Here is a 16,167-nt window from a genome sequence, read left to right on the forward strand (position 1 = left end):
TTATTTTATTTTTATTATTATCATCAAACTCCACAATTCTATACATTATAGCAAATACAAATATAAACTTAAGACAGTTTCTCACCCGCCTTTGAATTTATTTTATCAATCTAATTTGCTTTTGAAGATTGTGTCCCTTGAAGTTTTTATAAAATTATGTAAGTCTTTGAATGAACTATTAGCAAAGTCTTTTGATAATGTACACCTTATCTAAGCACTAAGAATAAAATGGTAGAAAAATAATTTGTTAGTGTTGACTTTCTCAACACTCCCTGCCTGAGGAGTGTTATGTAAGCAGTCACGCAGGAGTTAATATTATTCATTATCATCCTCAAACTATCATATTTACAAATGAAATATTTGTGAGGTCCTTTAGTAGAAGACACTGAGAGAAGCCATGGAGACAGCTGCTTTGTAGCCCATTGCTCACCATCTACTGAGTGTTACTTATCATCAGTAACTGTGTTATTTTTACGCCAGAAAATCTCATATTAGTAGTTACATAATGTGTGTACGTGTGTGTGGATGTGCTCACGCGCACATGCCTTTCTATTTACTCCTGATATAGAAAGTATAATTTGTATTGGAAAAGCACAAATGACCCTTTGACCCCCCTAAGAAAGTATTCTGAGAAAATTTAGTGTTTTCTAAGCATATTTTTGAGGCTTCCTTAGGTTTCTTTTCCTAATGCCCATGTTTGGGTTTTCCAGAGCCCACTGAGGATATTTAACAACATAAAAGACGTGGGATTTCTCCAGGTGAAAGTCATCAGAGCTGAAGGTTTGATGGCTGCTGATGTCACAGGTAGGAGCTGGTGCAATTCCCCTATTATGTACATATGTACTAGGTATAACATTACTTTTCACCCAGAACATAGGAATGTAAACACAGCAAATGAGTCCATAGTTTTAGTATTGCTGTTTATTCAACATATTAAAAATGAGATGATGGTGTTTATATCATCAAGCTACAGAGTTATTTAATTATTTTGTTTGGAGTCATGACCATTTATTTGTCACTCAGTTCCATAGAGATCTGAAGAATGTTCATACCCACATGTTGAATTGTCTATTTAAAATTGGTTGGCATGCTAAGGCTGAGTTGCCAGTTTCCTGGAAATCACTGTGCTGGAAAAATTGTCTTATTATTTGTGGAAATAAACATATTATTATAAATGTTAAACAATATTGTTCTGATAAAGTTGCAGACTTACTTGAATAAAATCCTATCCTTTTCTTATCGTTCAGTGGTCAGCAAATCACTGTGTTCTTTAATTCATGCAGCAGAACTGAAAATAGATTAAAAGATAATTCTCTTCTAAATCAAATAGCAGATGTTTGCTCCAAAATAGCAATATTTAAAATTTTCTTATTTGTATATTAGCAAGTGAGTATAATATGTGACAGATACAAAAATGTTAGGGATTTATAATTTCTTTTAAAAGATAATTTTCAACTCATTTGTAACTGAGGACATTTGCATTTTAAAAGTATATGTGAATACTTGAGAATAGTGGGGTTAGGGGTAGCTGTAATCTTTGAGGGTGAGCTTGCTTAGCATTTGGTGATTAAAAAAAACCTGTGAATGGTGAGTTTATGCATTTTCTTTCTTAAGGACTTGGTTCTTGTATAGTTATCAGTGAATCAATCTGTGCACAATAATTTCTTACAGAAAAATTCACATACCTGTTATTTCAAACGCTTAGCTACCTGCCAGTATTCAGGCTGAATGCAGTTGTATAAGTTTGTCTCCTCTTGGCAAGAAGCTGTCATCGACTTTAAAACTTCATGAATATGCAAACAAGGTTAACCTACTTGGCCTGTGTGCCACTATGGAAGTTAAAGTACATGTTCTTTCAAAGTTGGAAAAAATAGAGATATTTCTTTCTTAATGGCTCTATGTAAATCAGTGTGAATAACAATAGCCTTTCTGGTGGAGATTCAATGAGATATAATTTTTATTTGATAAAGTGAACATTAATTTGGGGAATCCTGAATAACTGAATCTCAATTTTTCCCTTCAGTTTTATGGATATAAATCTAATGATTCCTCATGCCATGCTGACCTTATAATCTAATGGGCTCGGGACTGAACAAGAGAGATGTTGAACTATTCAGGGCCAAGTGGATAATTCTGTCTTTGACCTTGTTCACCCTTGGGCCTTCTGTGGTTTTTATGACATTTGTGATGGTGGCAAAAATTACAGGCCATGTGTTTAAGTCATAAATGTCTAAATATACTATTCATTTTAAAAGTAATATTACTAATGAAAATATAAACAATTTAGGTCACAAATAAGCTGTTTCAAATAGAACTTTGAAAAGTTGGCATCTATCTTAATGGTTAATGACAGTGAACCTCTGCGTAAAGTGAAGCAAAAGTAAAAAGACGAGGGGCTGAGTGGGTCATTCCGTCTTCAAGTCTTCAGCTGAGCAAGTGTCTGGGCTGCGGTTCCCAACTTTCCTAATGTGGAGACCCTTTAATGCACAGTTACATTGCTATGGTGATCCCAATCATAGCATAGCATTATTCTTGTTGCTACTTCATAAGTATAATTTTGCACTGTTATGAATTGTAATGTGAATATTTTTGGAGATAGAAGACTACCAAAAAAGTAGCGACCCACAGATTGAGAATCACTCATCTAGAAGTTTGTGGCTTGGGAAAGGCAATTTTAAAATCATGACTAACTTTCTCATTGCTAAGTCAGACATACTTTCTGGCCTGGGACAAATGAAGCTCTAGTTAGATGATATTTGGCTTCAGAATAACTTCTTTTCTACAGAACTCTAACAAGAAAAACTAATACCTGACCAACTTTCATATATTTTAAGATGTTTTTGATCATTATAACATAAGTCACTTAAACACAATTTTTAATTAATATTCCAACATTAATGAGCTCAGGAGAAAAAATCTTTAAGTCGCCATCAATCTTACTGCAGTTACAAAGAATTTTTTCCTTTCAAAATGTAAAATTTTTCTTTTGTTACAACACATTCATTGAGAAACACTGTAATACTGTATTAACTCTGTGTGAATAAAGAGCAATTGAGACTCTCTTTGAATGAGTGAGTGTAAAGCACAAATTACTTTTTAATGAAACCCTCAATTCTTTTCCTTTCCACACAAAGCCTGTAGCCTCGTTCAGCTGAACACTACTACAGTAGGTCACTTCAGTTAAGCCCCTAATAAACTATTGATAGTCAAGGGTGGTTTTTTCTTCAGTCTCAATAGCCCAGTATTGGACAGTGCTCTTCAAATCATTAAGGTTAATACAGATTTTTAAAAGAGATTAACTCTGGTGGTTAAGGCTTCAATTTACAACTCCCACACATATGCACACATTGAGCAGAGCACAAGAGTGGATTGAAATTTCAGGCAAATTGTGGACAGCCTTTCACAGCCTGAGAAAGTGGCGCTGCGGTTTGAAGCCTTGGTGCACTAAATTCTTCTACGTGAAAAAGTTTGAGTAAGTAAAAAATACTTTTAAGTACCGCTTACTCCCCTTTGCTACCCAGTGAGAGGTTACTGCTTCCCTGGACAGTCAAAGCAAAGGCTAGAGGCTCTGGTCCTGTTCACTGGCGGAAATTCTTTCCAACTTGAAATCACATGCTCCCTAAAAACTGGACAGATTGTGAGATCAGAAAAGCCAACCAGAGAGTATATGTGTGTGAGTGGGGGAGGGGTGAAATAGTTCAGGTTTTGTCTTTTTCTTGCTCCTGACTATTCTTTGTCCTTAAGTAGGGCCTAATTTCGGCGTGTAACAGAACATTTCAAGTCTTCTGTATTGAGTGAGACTTTCTCAGCAGAGTATTTAAACCTGGGAGATGGGTTCTTTCAAGAAAGAAGAGTGTTCTCTCCTCCTAGGGCCCCCCTCCCACTTTCCTCCGGTTTTTGAGTCATCCTCAGTCCCTCATTCTCTTTTCCCCAGGGCGGTGGAGTTTTTTGTTTCTTTGTTGCTTTCCCCATGAGAAGGAGGTCCTACCCTGTCCAGGGAGACCAGCCTCTCAGAAACGCTGAACAGGGAAAAACAGGGAAGAGCAGCTAGACCTTCCAAAGATGTGCTGCCTTGTCCCGTGTTAAGAGGTCCTATCCCAGGTGAACTGGCTTTGCAAATGAATGTCCCATGTCCTATAGGAAGAGAAGGGGAGAAGAGAAAGGGGGTTTATGGTTAATAGTCAGTGAAATTGTCCCACAAAATGTCTATTTTCCCCCAAAGTAAGTTATGAATAAAGCATGTCAACCTGGTAGTCTAGAAGGCCACTGGTTATTAAAGAGAAATGTTTGGTGCCCCCTTTATTTGCATACACTTTTTCCATGTTGTCCTTTTGGAAAACTGTCGTCATTGTTTAAAAATATTTAAGTAACAAAACAGCAGAAAAAGACAGTTTTGTTTTGTTTTGCTTTTTTTTATCAGCTTCTGTGATGAGAATCTTATTATCTTACAAAATAACAGTGAGCGGCTCAGATTCATTAGCGGAGCTAAATTTAAGCCCCATTTGACAGGCTGCCTAGAAAACATTTTGTTTTGCTGTCTATGGGCTTTAATTAAGATGTGTTCAATTTCAGTCCTCTTCAGTCTAGCCCCCACCCCCAACTTGCTGTGTCACACACCGGCGATCAGACACTTTTAGACGGTCCGGCCCATGACTTTGACCTTCTGCGCAGTCCTGCGTTCCCTGGGGAACCGTTCAACTCATGAGGTCTGATTTCACACTTCCAGGATGCCTCAGCGCTCGTAACAATGACAGGGAGACAAAGCCCTTTAGAGCAGGCCACATGGGGACTTGTTTAAATTGGAAACCAGAGAGGAGTCAAGGAACAAGGTTAGGGGCTACAGAATAGTGCTTTTAATAAAGAGCTCACAGCTCTGGCTTGGCTCAAAGAGGTCTACCTCTGTACAATTAATTGAGCCATTTATCTGGAGCATCTTAGGCCTCTACTTTCTCACAGAATTGCGTGGTAAATATCAGCTAAGAAGCAAATAAGATATGCATGAAATGAATTTTAACACTTTGATTACTGTGCTTCCAGTCTTCATTAAAAGTAAATTTATTTGTATTTCTGACCTCATTATCAGTAGGTTGCCTGCATTTTTTATTGGTTCCTGTGATTTCCAGCTTGAGTGTGTCATGTCATGAAGGTATATTTTATACAGAGATTGGGATTTATTATTCTTGATATTTCCCCTGAACATTATGGGTCTATTCAAAAAAAGAAAGAAAATGAAAAGGCGGTTGTAGAGAAGAAAGCAATCAGTTCCCGGAAAGCATCACAGGAAGTCAGAGAAATAGCAGCAAGCATCTATATTTATATCTATGTTCCATATAGATGGTCATTAAATACTGTACTGTCTACACAAAATAATTTGTGGGTTCTTTAGCACGTTGTACAAAATGTATGTAGTCGCTGCATCAAATGCTTTTCAAAATCTTGTTGTCTTCTTGAAAGGCATGGTGAAGTTTTCTTCTATGGGGTGGTAGCAGTCTGAAGTGCAGTGTGTACTTGTAGTTGCCATTAATATATGTAATAATGCTGAGAGTATCCAACACGCATAGGCTTACATTTTATGATCACTAGTTAAAATCTATGACGGCAGAAGAGAAAATATGCAACCTTTAAAACGGGCATCGTTCCACTGAATGGACTGGATAAAATAATTTAGACTAGACTGGAGTGAAATAATTACAGCCAAAGAAGCTACATTAAGGAACTCCCAATATTTACTATCTTAAGATTATACTTTTTAAAACAAAAAATAAATATTATCAAAAATTAAACTTTTCCCAGAGTGTGTTTTATTTCCATGGTATAAGTCAATATCCCCATTTGCTTTCTAGTATACTACAGAAGATTTTTTTAGCAATATACTTTGATAAAACATTTTATCCAATTCATAAAATATCAAAGCTTGGCATTTTTGTCTTGATAATATATCTTGTTTAGAAAACATTCTTACTACAAATTCACACATGATAAAGGCATTGATGTTCTTCAAATCTTTGCTGAGAATGAGACCAAGCAATAAGAAGCATCCCGCAGCAGCAACAGCTTCTCCTTTGTCACATCACAGTGTCTGACCTAGGGAGGAAACTTTCCTCCTTTTAGTAATGGCATTGGAAAATCATATCATGATTGCAGAAGTCCAAAGGTACTCTCTTTTAAAACCAAGCCATTCTTATCAAACATATATTAAAACACAAATGAAAGTCATAATTTAGCACAAATGCTGGTCTCGTTTGAGTCTGAACCAGTGTTTCAAGTAGAATTACAGTGTGTGATTCCTATGCAGGTCACATGATTGGAAGATTCTGCTCTGGAAGAATAGGTAGGATGACAACGAGACAAATAATTGGGTTTGATATGCTCTAGAGGTGAAGGACTATAGGCTGACAATGTGCCCTCCATCAATAGGAAACAAGGGAAGAGAAATACTATAAAATAATTAACAGGTTCTGTTGATCCAAGATTACAAAATGACAAAATGATCCCTTAAGTAAAGGACTAGAGAGCTGCTGCTGTGGCTATAAACCAGCCTCAGGATTCCCTCTGTGCTGAAGGTATTTAAGGTGCTGTAATCATTTTAAAGAAACTATATTTTGTTAAACTAAGATACAGTTGTATAAATAAGATGGTCACTTCTTAGAACAATGGATCTAAGAAATGCTGCCAAGAAGATCTGATTTTATGTAGGTTTCTGAGGTGGAAGAGAGAACCATTTACTATAAAACTATGTGGGCTGTAGGATCCTCTAGGTAGAATCCTAAACCACTGAGCAGTCAAGCCCAAGAGTGATTTAAGGATCGATGTCAATGGGACACCTAATAAGGGATCCATGCTCTGTCTGTCAGTCCACACTGTTGATTTACCAATAGCTTTGACAACATAATTGACTGCTTGCTTATCAAATGTTCCAGGAAGATAAGTTGATTCATTTATATGATACTAAAATATGTATTCAAAAATAACAGATATTTTATATGTCTCTCTCTGTATGTGTATGTGTTTACAGACTGAGGTAATAGAGTTTATTCAGGAAAATAAACATCAAAAATATAAATCTAAGGCCTTACATTGGTTAAAAAGGGATGTTTTGCTTTAATGGTAGAAAATATAGAAAATCCTTTATGCTTAGGGATGAGTTTAAGCGCTATGAAAGTGAAGTATACATACATTAGCCTTGTTGTCACCGATGAAAGGCAAATGTTGAGAGTTAGACCTTATTACCCAAGTTATTCGTCAAGAACATTGATAGACTAATTGGAATGCGTCTCAACTGAAATATGCTTTAATCTTGGGATTTATAATGATGTCAACTGAAGATAGATTCAAGATAATGACACTAATAACAATAATAACTAACCATTTTGAGCCTCTGTTATGTAAGATATGACTTTGGATTTGACACAAGGATTATCAGAATGAACCTCACAATAACATGATTAAAAACTATTGTTATCCCAGTTTTTTATAATTTAGAAAACTGAAGAGTAGAAAGACTGAAAGATTAGCTAACACACACAAACACACACACACCCTCAAACACTCACATACCCACACATATACACAGTCTCTCTCTCACACGCCCACACACACACACACTTATACCCCACCCACTGCCCCAGACTCACACCCATCCCCAAACAACCCACCCACATACTCCAACACCCGCCCCCATACACAGATTCACACACACACACACACACACACACACACACACACACACACACACACAGGTACATACACACACGCACACACATAAACAGAAAAGCAGTCACATAGATCTAGATCCTTATTTTAAGACGACTTGTTCACTATACTACAAAAGGGAGACACCAAAGGGCTGTGTCTCATTGTTGTACAGTTTGAAGCTCTATCCCAGGGAAGGGATAGATAGGAGCTGGCAAGGAAAGTGGTGGCCAAGATTCATGTACAAAGAGACTTCGTTCCTCTAGCAAATTGATTTTTTATATAAAACTTATTTTTTTCATACAATATATTCTTATTATGGTTCCCTTTCTTTAACTTCTCCCTCTCTCTTTCTCCAGGCACCAATAATAATAGTAGTAATAATAGTGATATAATAGCTAAAATACAAACAAACCTAAGTAGGGCAAAACAACCAGAAAAGAAGAACAATGACAAAGAAACGGCACAAGAAACACAGACACTGAGGAAAACACATTCCCACATGCAGGAGACCCATAAAAATAAAATAGGAATTTATAATATATAAACACCATTTAATCAGAAAGTGATTTAATTTAGAGCATTAAGTGAGTTATAGAATCTTCGTTGGAGGAAGGGACTAAGAACAGACTGTTCTCACTCTGCAGAGACTGACATTAATGTCTATGGAAGAGTAAGAAGCGGTTTCTCCTACCACACTAGCAACATAAGAAACTGATAACTTTGACAGCTGTCTTCAACATCAACATGAACTCGACATGCTCATAGTGAGCCAAATTCTGGTAGCAAACGGAGGCATCTACACCTGATTCACACAACATAAATCACACACACACACACACACCTACCTAAGACTCTCCCTAAGAGACTCTGGAAATATTATTCTGGGCTTCAAGGCCTCAGTGTAGTACAGGGAGAGAGCCTGCAATGTGTAGAACTTGTGCTCAGTCAGCCAGCTGCCGTCTCCGCTGTTCCACACAGGTCAGGCTGTGCTTTTTTAGCACATATGGCCTGACAGAGGCTGTACCCTTGTTTTATACCATTTTAATTAGATTTTAAAATTTCTACAGAAGGAAAATTAAATAAGACTGATAGATATATTAATTTTTGTTTTTTAAAAAGATTTATTTGTTTATTATGTATGCAGTGTTCTGCCTGCAGGTCAGAAGAAGGCACCAGATTTCACTATGGATGGTTGTGGACCACCATGTGGATGCTGGGGATTGAATTTAGAATCTTGGAAGAACAGCCAAGTGTTTTTAACCTCTGAGCCATCTCTCGAGCCCAGATATATAATTTTATTCTTAATATAAATAAACATTTTCTAAAAATTACAATTTTAAAATGAATCAGAAATTCCAGTGAGAAAAAAATCCCTATAATTGGAGCTATTGAGGCCAAGTCAGAATGACCCCTGGTTACCTGAATGAGTTCTGGAAGTTTTCCTTAAGGTATCTTTCAAAAACTATCAGATTCTGAGGTAGTAGTAACAAGATGAACAAAACCCTGAATGAGATATTAAGTAGAAAAAATGGAAACTATCAATCTAATGGCAGAAACTTGACAGTGATTTCTGTTTGTGTTTCTCTTGATTGAGATTTTCTTTAAACTCCTAATACTATATTAAATTTTTTAAGTCAGAATGGTTTCCTTCATTATAAAGGTCTCTCTCACTAATTAATTTACTTTTGGAAGCTAGTCTAAAATGTTTTTCTGCAGGAGAGTCTAAGTACTAGAGGTTCTGAACTATGTAGGAAGGTTGCCACACAGAGTTTCATGTATTTTATGCTTATTATAGATAAAATAATATTTTTGAATCTATGCTTATAAAATAAATGTTGTGAATATAATGTTATATCAAAATAAACTGGAATGAATGTTTTTCTGTGTAATGTAAGCTTGTCAGTGCTCTTGCTACCTTTCTGTGAGTTTTCTCCCCATCTAGAGCCCTAGTCTTCCTGTGCTCTGTGCCCACATCTTAGCTGTTGTGCTTCAGTTTTTGTCTCTGATTATAAACTCCAACTTCTGAAATCTATAAAATGCTTCAATTTAGAACTCAGTAATACATCTGGTTACACCAAGTCTTAAGATATTCCTGTGTATCTAGTTCTAGATTACAAGGAAGAGAAAAAGAAGTTAGAGCATCATAATGTAGATGTCCAATGCTCTTAGTTTTGTCTGCAGTGTGTAGCTCAGGAATTTATTGAAATCCCCAATATGATTTCAGAGACATATGATGTCAAAGCTATTTCTATAATAATGTTAATATGCTCCTTAGTGTTACACTATTCTTCCATAAGTACACAATCCACATTTCTAAAGTCTATATCAATGTTCAGTCACTCTCATGTTTATATCACATAGGTTTATCATTGTCACTAACATTGAATTAATAACCTTTTATGGTCTCTTTCTATATTTCTAAAATAATTCTGTCATACTGTAAACTCTTTTGAGATCTTCAATAATTTTGAACAATTCCTATGGCAAAATATTTAAGAAATGTTTCTAAAGAACCATTATTCTCAAATGATAAAAAGGTTATATTGTCCCTTGAATGTTCATGTCATTTTTTGGAAATTTTATTTGAAACCCATTTGGGGGACTACTTTTGGTGTTTGGTAGCTTGGAGCTGAAAATGTTAAATGTGCTACAAAGGATTAGGCAACTTTAGATGACGGAGATTGTGTTATGTCTTCCATCATGTCTGTTTAGGTTACATCTTGAAACACACAATTTAATCAAGCTTTGCATGGCTGTCATTTACATACATGCACCCTGAAGGCTGGTGACGTTCAGGTGCTTCATGGTTATTGTCCTTCTTTGACATCTTGTATTAACTGTGCCGGAGAACTGAGCTCTGGTTGTAGCCACTTCTACTTTCCAGACTGCTTTCCTCCCATATCCACTTGGCTGTTCTCCACTTCTTCCAATTCTTCACCCAAACCTCATTTCAGAGTTGCACTACAGCCACTGAGTTCAACCTCTAAACTGTGTCCTCTTCTAACACCATAGTCTGTGTTTTTCTGTTTCCATTGCCTGGGTCACTCTTCAGCACATAGTAATCCTGCTGTTTACATTCAATATTTACCCCCCTTGCCCAGTCCCTTATATAGTTAAATTAAGATGACAAAGAACTTCTTCTTCCTTGGTCATATGTTCTAGTAGACATTCAATAAATATTTATTGAATAATTCTAGATATGGTTTTATTGTTAAAAAATTCTATTTATACCTCTTTTATGATGGTTAAGTTTCTACATTTTATTTTATTTCAGAATAGGCAAAGGAGCATTATAAAATTATCAGTAGGAATGAAAAGTGTATTAGTTCTAATAGATTGACAGCATGACTCAAGTGTCAATTTCCTTACCACAATGAAACATGCCTGCTTCATAACTTAGAGACTAAAACCCAGTGGGGACCTACTAAAGAGTGTCAGTTAATGCAATTCTACCAATCTGAGGTTTAAAATATGTTAGGCCAGTTGATGAGAAAGCGTACAATCAAAGCTCCATTTCCACCGGTAAAAGAAAAGATTGGAAGAAATCTCAACACACGTTGCTTTTTGTTCTAGTGACCCTATGGAATTCACTCAGCAATGACATTGTTATATGTCATGATTGAAATTCAAGTTTGCAGAAAGAACAGATGGCAATCTTGATTATATTTTTTAAAGATTAAAATATAGTCATTGCAAAGTGTGGCAACTGAGGAAATTAAACCAAAGTGCTTAATAAATGCAAGACAGGTTCAAAATAAAAGGTCTCTCCCCATGGGTGTGAATTGCTTTCCACGCTACCAAAAGCCTCTGTGTTTTCAAAGACGTGACAACAAAGAGGTGGTCACTAGGTCCTCCCCACCCCCACATTTTTCGTGACACACTACATCTAGCAAACCATGCCTCTTGTCAGCAGTAAAATGACCCTGGACAAAGCCCACACTGATGGATCAGGATTTATGCTCTGCTCCAGGAGCAAGAATACCTTTCAGTATCACTCAGTGACTTTAATACTCAAACTACTAGTTTCAATAAACTGAAATCACAACTTGTCACAAAATAGATAGCAGTTGGCAGGGCGCTGTGCAAACTTTCCCACAGTTCTTTAGCAGTATGCCAGGTTGTGACCCCAGAGGGCGAGGGCAAGGGTGAAAAGTAGCCAGTGTACTCAGTCCATTAAGCCATGGATGATGTAGTGTTGGAGATTCTCAGAAAACATGCCTACTGGAGTCAATCCTGATATCTCTTTATTATTGTAAAATGGATTTATTAAAAAAAGAATGAAGTGGTGGAATAAGGACTTTGAAGTCTGCTGCCAATTTCACTTAATGATAAGGGGTAAAGGAGTCTCTCGTTTTAATTCACTTGGGAGATTCTTTTTCTTATTAAAAATCCATAGGAAAAGAAATGGCTTTTAGCATTTAGCTAGATTATAGACAACTATCCAAGCATACTGGCTGAAAGTGTCTGTTTTATAAGTTGTATTATTCATTGGTAGGTTTTTATGTTATAGAGATATTATCAAAGAGGTGCGTGAATAAATTTAAATGAGATATTTCTGATTACAAATTATTAAAAAGTTTACTTTTTGTGACGGTTCTTCGCTTTTACAAAAGCTGGTGACACAGATGTCCAATCATCATAGATCACAAGGGTCCACTCCACTGGGGAAACTCTGCTTTCCTTTCCTGTTCCTGTCCCAGGATTATGAAGTTATGTGCGCCCTTCTCATTGCTCCCCCTACACTTTTCACTCACCTTTATTACGGTTCTTGCAACCCTGAATAATAATTATGCATTTACACTTCTATCATGTCTACTAAATTGTGCATGCCTTGAGAGCTTCACTATGTCTTAATCATACTTATAATTCTGGGTGAGCAGTCAATTGAGCAGGCACTCAATAAGTGATAAATGCTTCAGAAGGCTTTCCCATTTCTCTTTAGAAAATTATCAACATTAGAAATTGCTATGTTCTCAAGGAAGGCAAGATTGTCTGCTGTCATTGCAGTTAAAGCAATCAACACCACATCTACCACGCAGCACTACTACAATTTCTGTCCTTCATTAATTCCAAATTCTTCAGTTTGTTGCATTTCTAAGGACAGAGATAGGTATTTTTTATCACTAAAATAGCAAAAGTTAAGAAAGAGACTATTGGTACCCCACAGGTCTGCCTTGGGCTTAGAACAAAAGTGGAAAGAATAGAAATAAAATAGATTATGCAATCTATACAGTAAGATTTTTGGCTAGTAAAAAGTTACAAGAAGTAAAACTGCACTTCACCACTGACTGCGACTTCTTGTCATTGAGGAAAAGTGTGCACTTTGCAGAACACTGCGTGCCTACTGAGCGGCAGGACTCCATCCCAGAGGCCACCACGCCGGCGCTCTCAGAAAGCAGACAAAGTATTACAGAGTCAAAATAGAATGACAAAAAGGTGAAAGGAGTGAAGAATCCATAGGTGACTACCGATTTGGTTTACCTCTAGTGTTTCTCTGAGTGTTTCTACTTGCTTATGTGGAAAAAAAATTCAATCAATCCTGAAAAACTAAGGAACGGAAAAGCCAGTGTTTTCAAGCAGCAAACTTGAAGGCACTAAGCAAGCACACTGCTTACATCTGCTTCTTCAAAAGTAGAATCGAGTGTATGCTTTGATTCGGAGCTTATGGAACTTGATATGGCCTGTGCTGCTAATGCTAATAGTACTTTGTAATTGCCCTTGACCTATGTGTCAGAAGGGCTCTTTCTAAGTTAGTAAAAACTAATAGTGGTCAAAAACTTAGCATTGCATCAATTTCTTTTACTACAAAAAGTATCTTTTTAGAAAAAGATGAATAAAAATTCAATAAACTTTCTTTTTATCTACCTTTATTACTTTTATTTTTGAGGTTATATTATAATTGCTTCACTTTTCCCTTTCCTTTCTCCAAACCTTCCCATATACCCATCATCTCTCTTTCAAATTCATGACCTCTTTTTCATTATTGTTATTACATGTATATATTCCTAAATACAATCTACTTGCTTAGTCTCTGTAGTATCCCTTGGATGTCTGTCTTCAGGGCTGATCAGGGTATTGGATACCCAGTTGGTGCTCTTTCTTGGGAAAGACTGTTCTTCCCACTCTCCGTTGCCTGTAGTCTTTTAAACAAACTTTCTTCTCTTGTCTTTGCCAGATTCCAGAGATAAAGGGACTATAAATAAGGCTTGTTACAATCCCACATAAAATGCGGCCGAGCTAAGTTCAGTTAAGCGTTTTCCAGCTTCTAGTAATGCCAGACACAATTTGAGTGTTCAGTGTTGGCTCTGGTACAATGATGATGCTCTACTCTAAAAGGTTCACAGAACCCAGTTGCCTTTTACCATCTGATTGTTGGACTGGTTGTCACTGGTCTCCCTCGTGTTTCCATTGCCGTCAGTACTTACTCTTCAGATAGCCATCAGATCAGATCAATCCTCAACTCAAATTCCTCCAAAGCATTCTGTCCTGCAAGAGAGAGCTGTGATTTTCAAAGGCCCACTGCTTTCCTTCTCCCCTGTCATCTAGTACATCCATCCCCAATCTGTTTCCTCATACTTTCTGGCTTTATGAATATTGCTGGTAAGACAGCTGCAGCCGCTTCTCTGGCCTTGCGGGTTCTGCTCCTTGGGGCAGACTACGGCTCACTCTGTCACCTCTTTTTTCTTCCAGCAAGACATGTTCTTCATCTCTTGAAGATTCTGTGCATACAAGCACTCTGCATCACATTTCCCGTCATTTAATTCCACCGTCATATTTACCACTTGGAACATGCCAGAGTGAAGTCCTCTTCTTCGGTCCAAACATCCATGAGCACAGGGGTTATTTTAACTGTCTTGTGTGCTGCTATTATTTTAACTGTCTTGTGTGTTGCTATTTCTCCATCATCTACAATACTGGTTGTGATAAAGCAATGAAGACTTTTCAAAAACAGGAAACATTTTTATGTCCTTACCCAGCTTCTGATTAAGATGTGGTATTGGTATTGGAGGAAATCTTGCTTAGAGGTTTGCATACAAATATTTTACAAAAGCTGTTTGTGCCTGCCTTTGTTTGCTGGTATTAGAATTCTATGAAAGCAAATTAAGTTATTAAAGTCCCAAGTGAAACCGATTACACTGTGTTTTAATGAACGAAATATTTTCAATACCAACTTTGGTGGTGTACAGGACTTGGAAATGAGAGTGGTGAAGGTAAGAACCACAACCCATAAACTTGGCAGGTAGGGCAAAGCATATGGCCAACTCGCCACCAGACATCAGAGAGGACCGGTTCTAGTCATTGCTGAGAAGAATCCTCAAAACCCCAGACTGAGGAAACTTCCATAATGTTAAATTGTGCAATTACATTGGGTTATATAAGACTACTGAATTAACCCATGCATACTAAATCCTTTCAATATAAAATTAATAAGTTAAAGGTGAGTTAAGCTTGTGTTGCCCACTTAAGAATTATCCTATGACAAATAAATATACTCCTGTGTGGATATACAGAGCTTCTCTGCCACTGATAGCTAATCATTCCTCCCCATTAAAATTTAATTGAAAATCTCAGATGATGCTTAAGGTTTCACACAAGTGTAAACTACTGCAGCTGCAATTCACAGTGCATTTAAAACAATTGTTCTTTATAATTAAAGCTAATAATATGCACATTAACCTCTCATGTAGTCTAAATCAATACTGTAGTTTAAAAGATATGACCTCTGGACAGCTTTGTCTAAATATTGATTCCATTGTCATTTGTATAAGGTATCAGACGAAGTACATGATACACCAGTACCGTCCATTCTCTTTTCAGAGAGTCTTTGACTTTGTGAGTTCTTATGAAATGAGACAAAAAAAACGGAGACATCCCAGGATGTACACATGAAATGGATGATTTGAGTATAGCAGAGCAGAGTCACTATGGAGAGATAATGTCCAGGCCCTTTATTTCCAAAAGAATGGAAAACAGAAGTGCCGCTCTTTAGCCTGTCAGTTGCCTGTTGATGTTAAATTCCAAATAACAGACTTATTCAGCCTCATAGGCTCCAGTTTTCTTTACTTTTTTATGAATCCCATAGATATCTCAGGGGAAAGTAGCTCAGCCATAGTCAACTTAAAGTGGTGTCCGTTGGCAATAGAGCCATTTCTCTCAAGTCACATATTAGGAAGGCCCTCTGATGAGCTACTAGTGAGTGAGTTAAGCTGAAAAGTGTAGCTGTAAGATTGAAGGGATTGACTGTTCAAACGCTCACAATAGAACCTAGAATGGAGAGAGGGTGGGCACACTGCACTTTCCCATCACACTGTAGTATTAGCTGTGTTGAAAATTATAGCAGATCAGAAGTCAAGCTATATACGTTGGTCTCAGGTTCTAAATCTCTGTAAAGCGTAACAATTGTTAATATCTTGTTACATCTGTTTTTATGAGATTTGCTATTTTAATTTGTAAGTTTTTTTATTTGTTGTT

The 16,167-nt window shown here is 36.8% G+C and overlaps 1 protein-coding gene across 5 annotated transcripts in view; it reads left to right on the forward strand.

The window, feature by feature from the left end:
• The window catches only part of Mctp1 (multiple C2 and transmembrane domain containing 1), a 592,866-nt gene that overhangs the window by 416,400 nt on the left and 160,299 nt on the right, over nucleotides 1-16,167 (forward strand). For all 5 annotated transcript variants that reach the window (XM_048424315.3, XM_087896744.1, XM_087896742.1 and 2 more), the window contains one exon: nucleotides 711-804. In XM_048424315.3, the coding sequence (XP_048280272.2) occupies nucleotides 711-804 (94 nt within the window). The remainder of the gene's footprint in view (nucleotides 1-710; nucleotides 805-16,167) is intronic.

Source organism: Myodes glareolus, chromosome 15 (assembly GCF_982192425.1).
Source record: "Myodes glareolus chromosome 15, mMyoGla1.1, whole genome shotgun sequence".
In the NCBI taxonomy this organism is placed as follows: Eukaryota; Metazoa; Chordata; class Mammalia; order Rodentia; family Cricetidae; genus Myodes; species Myodes glareolus.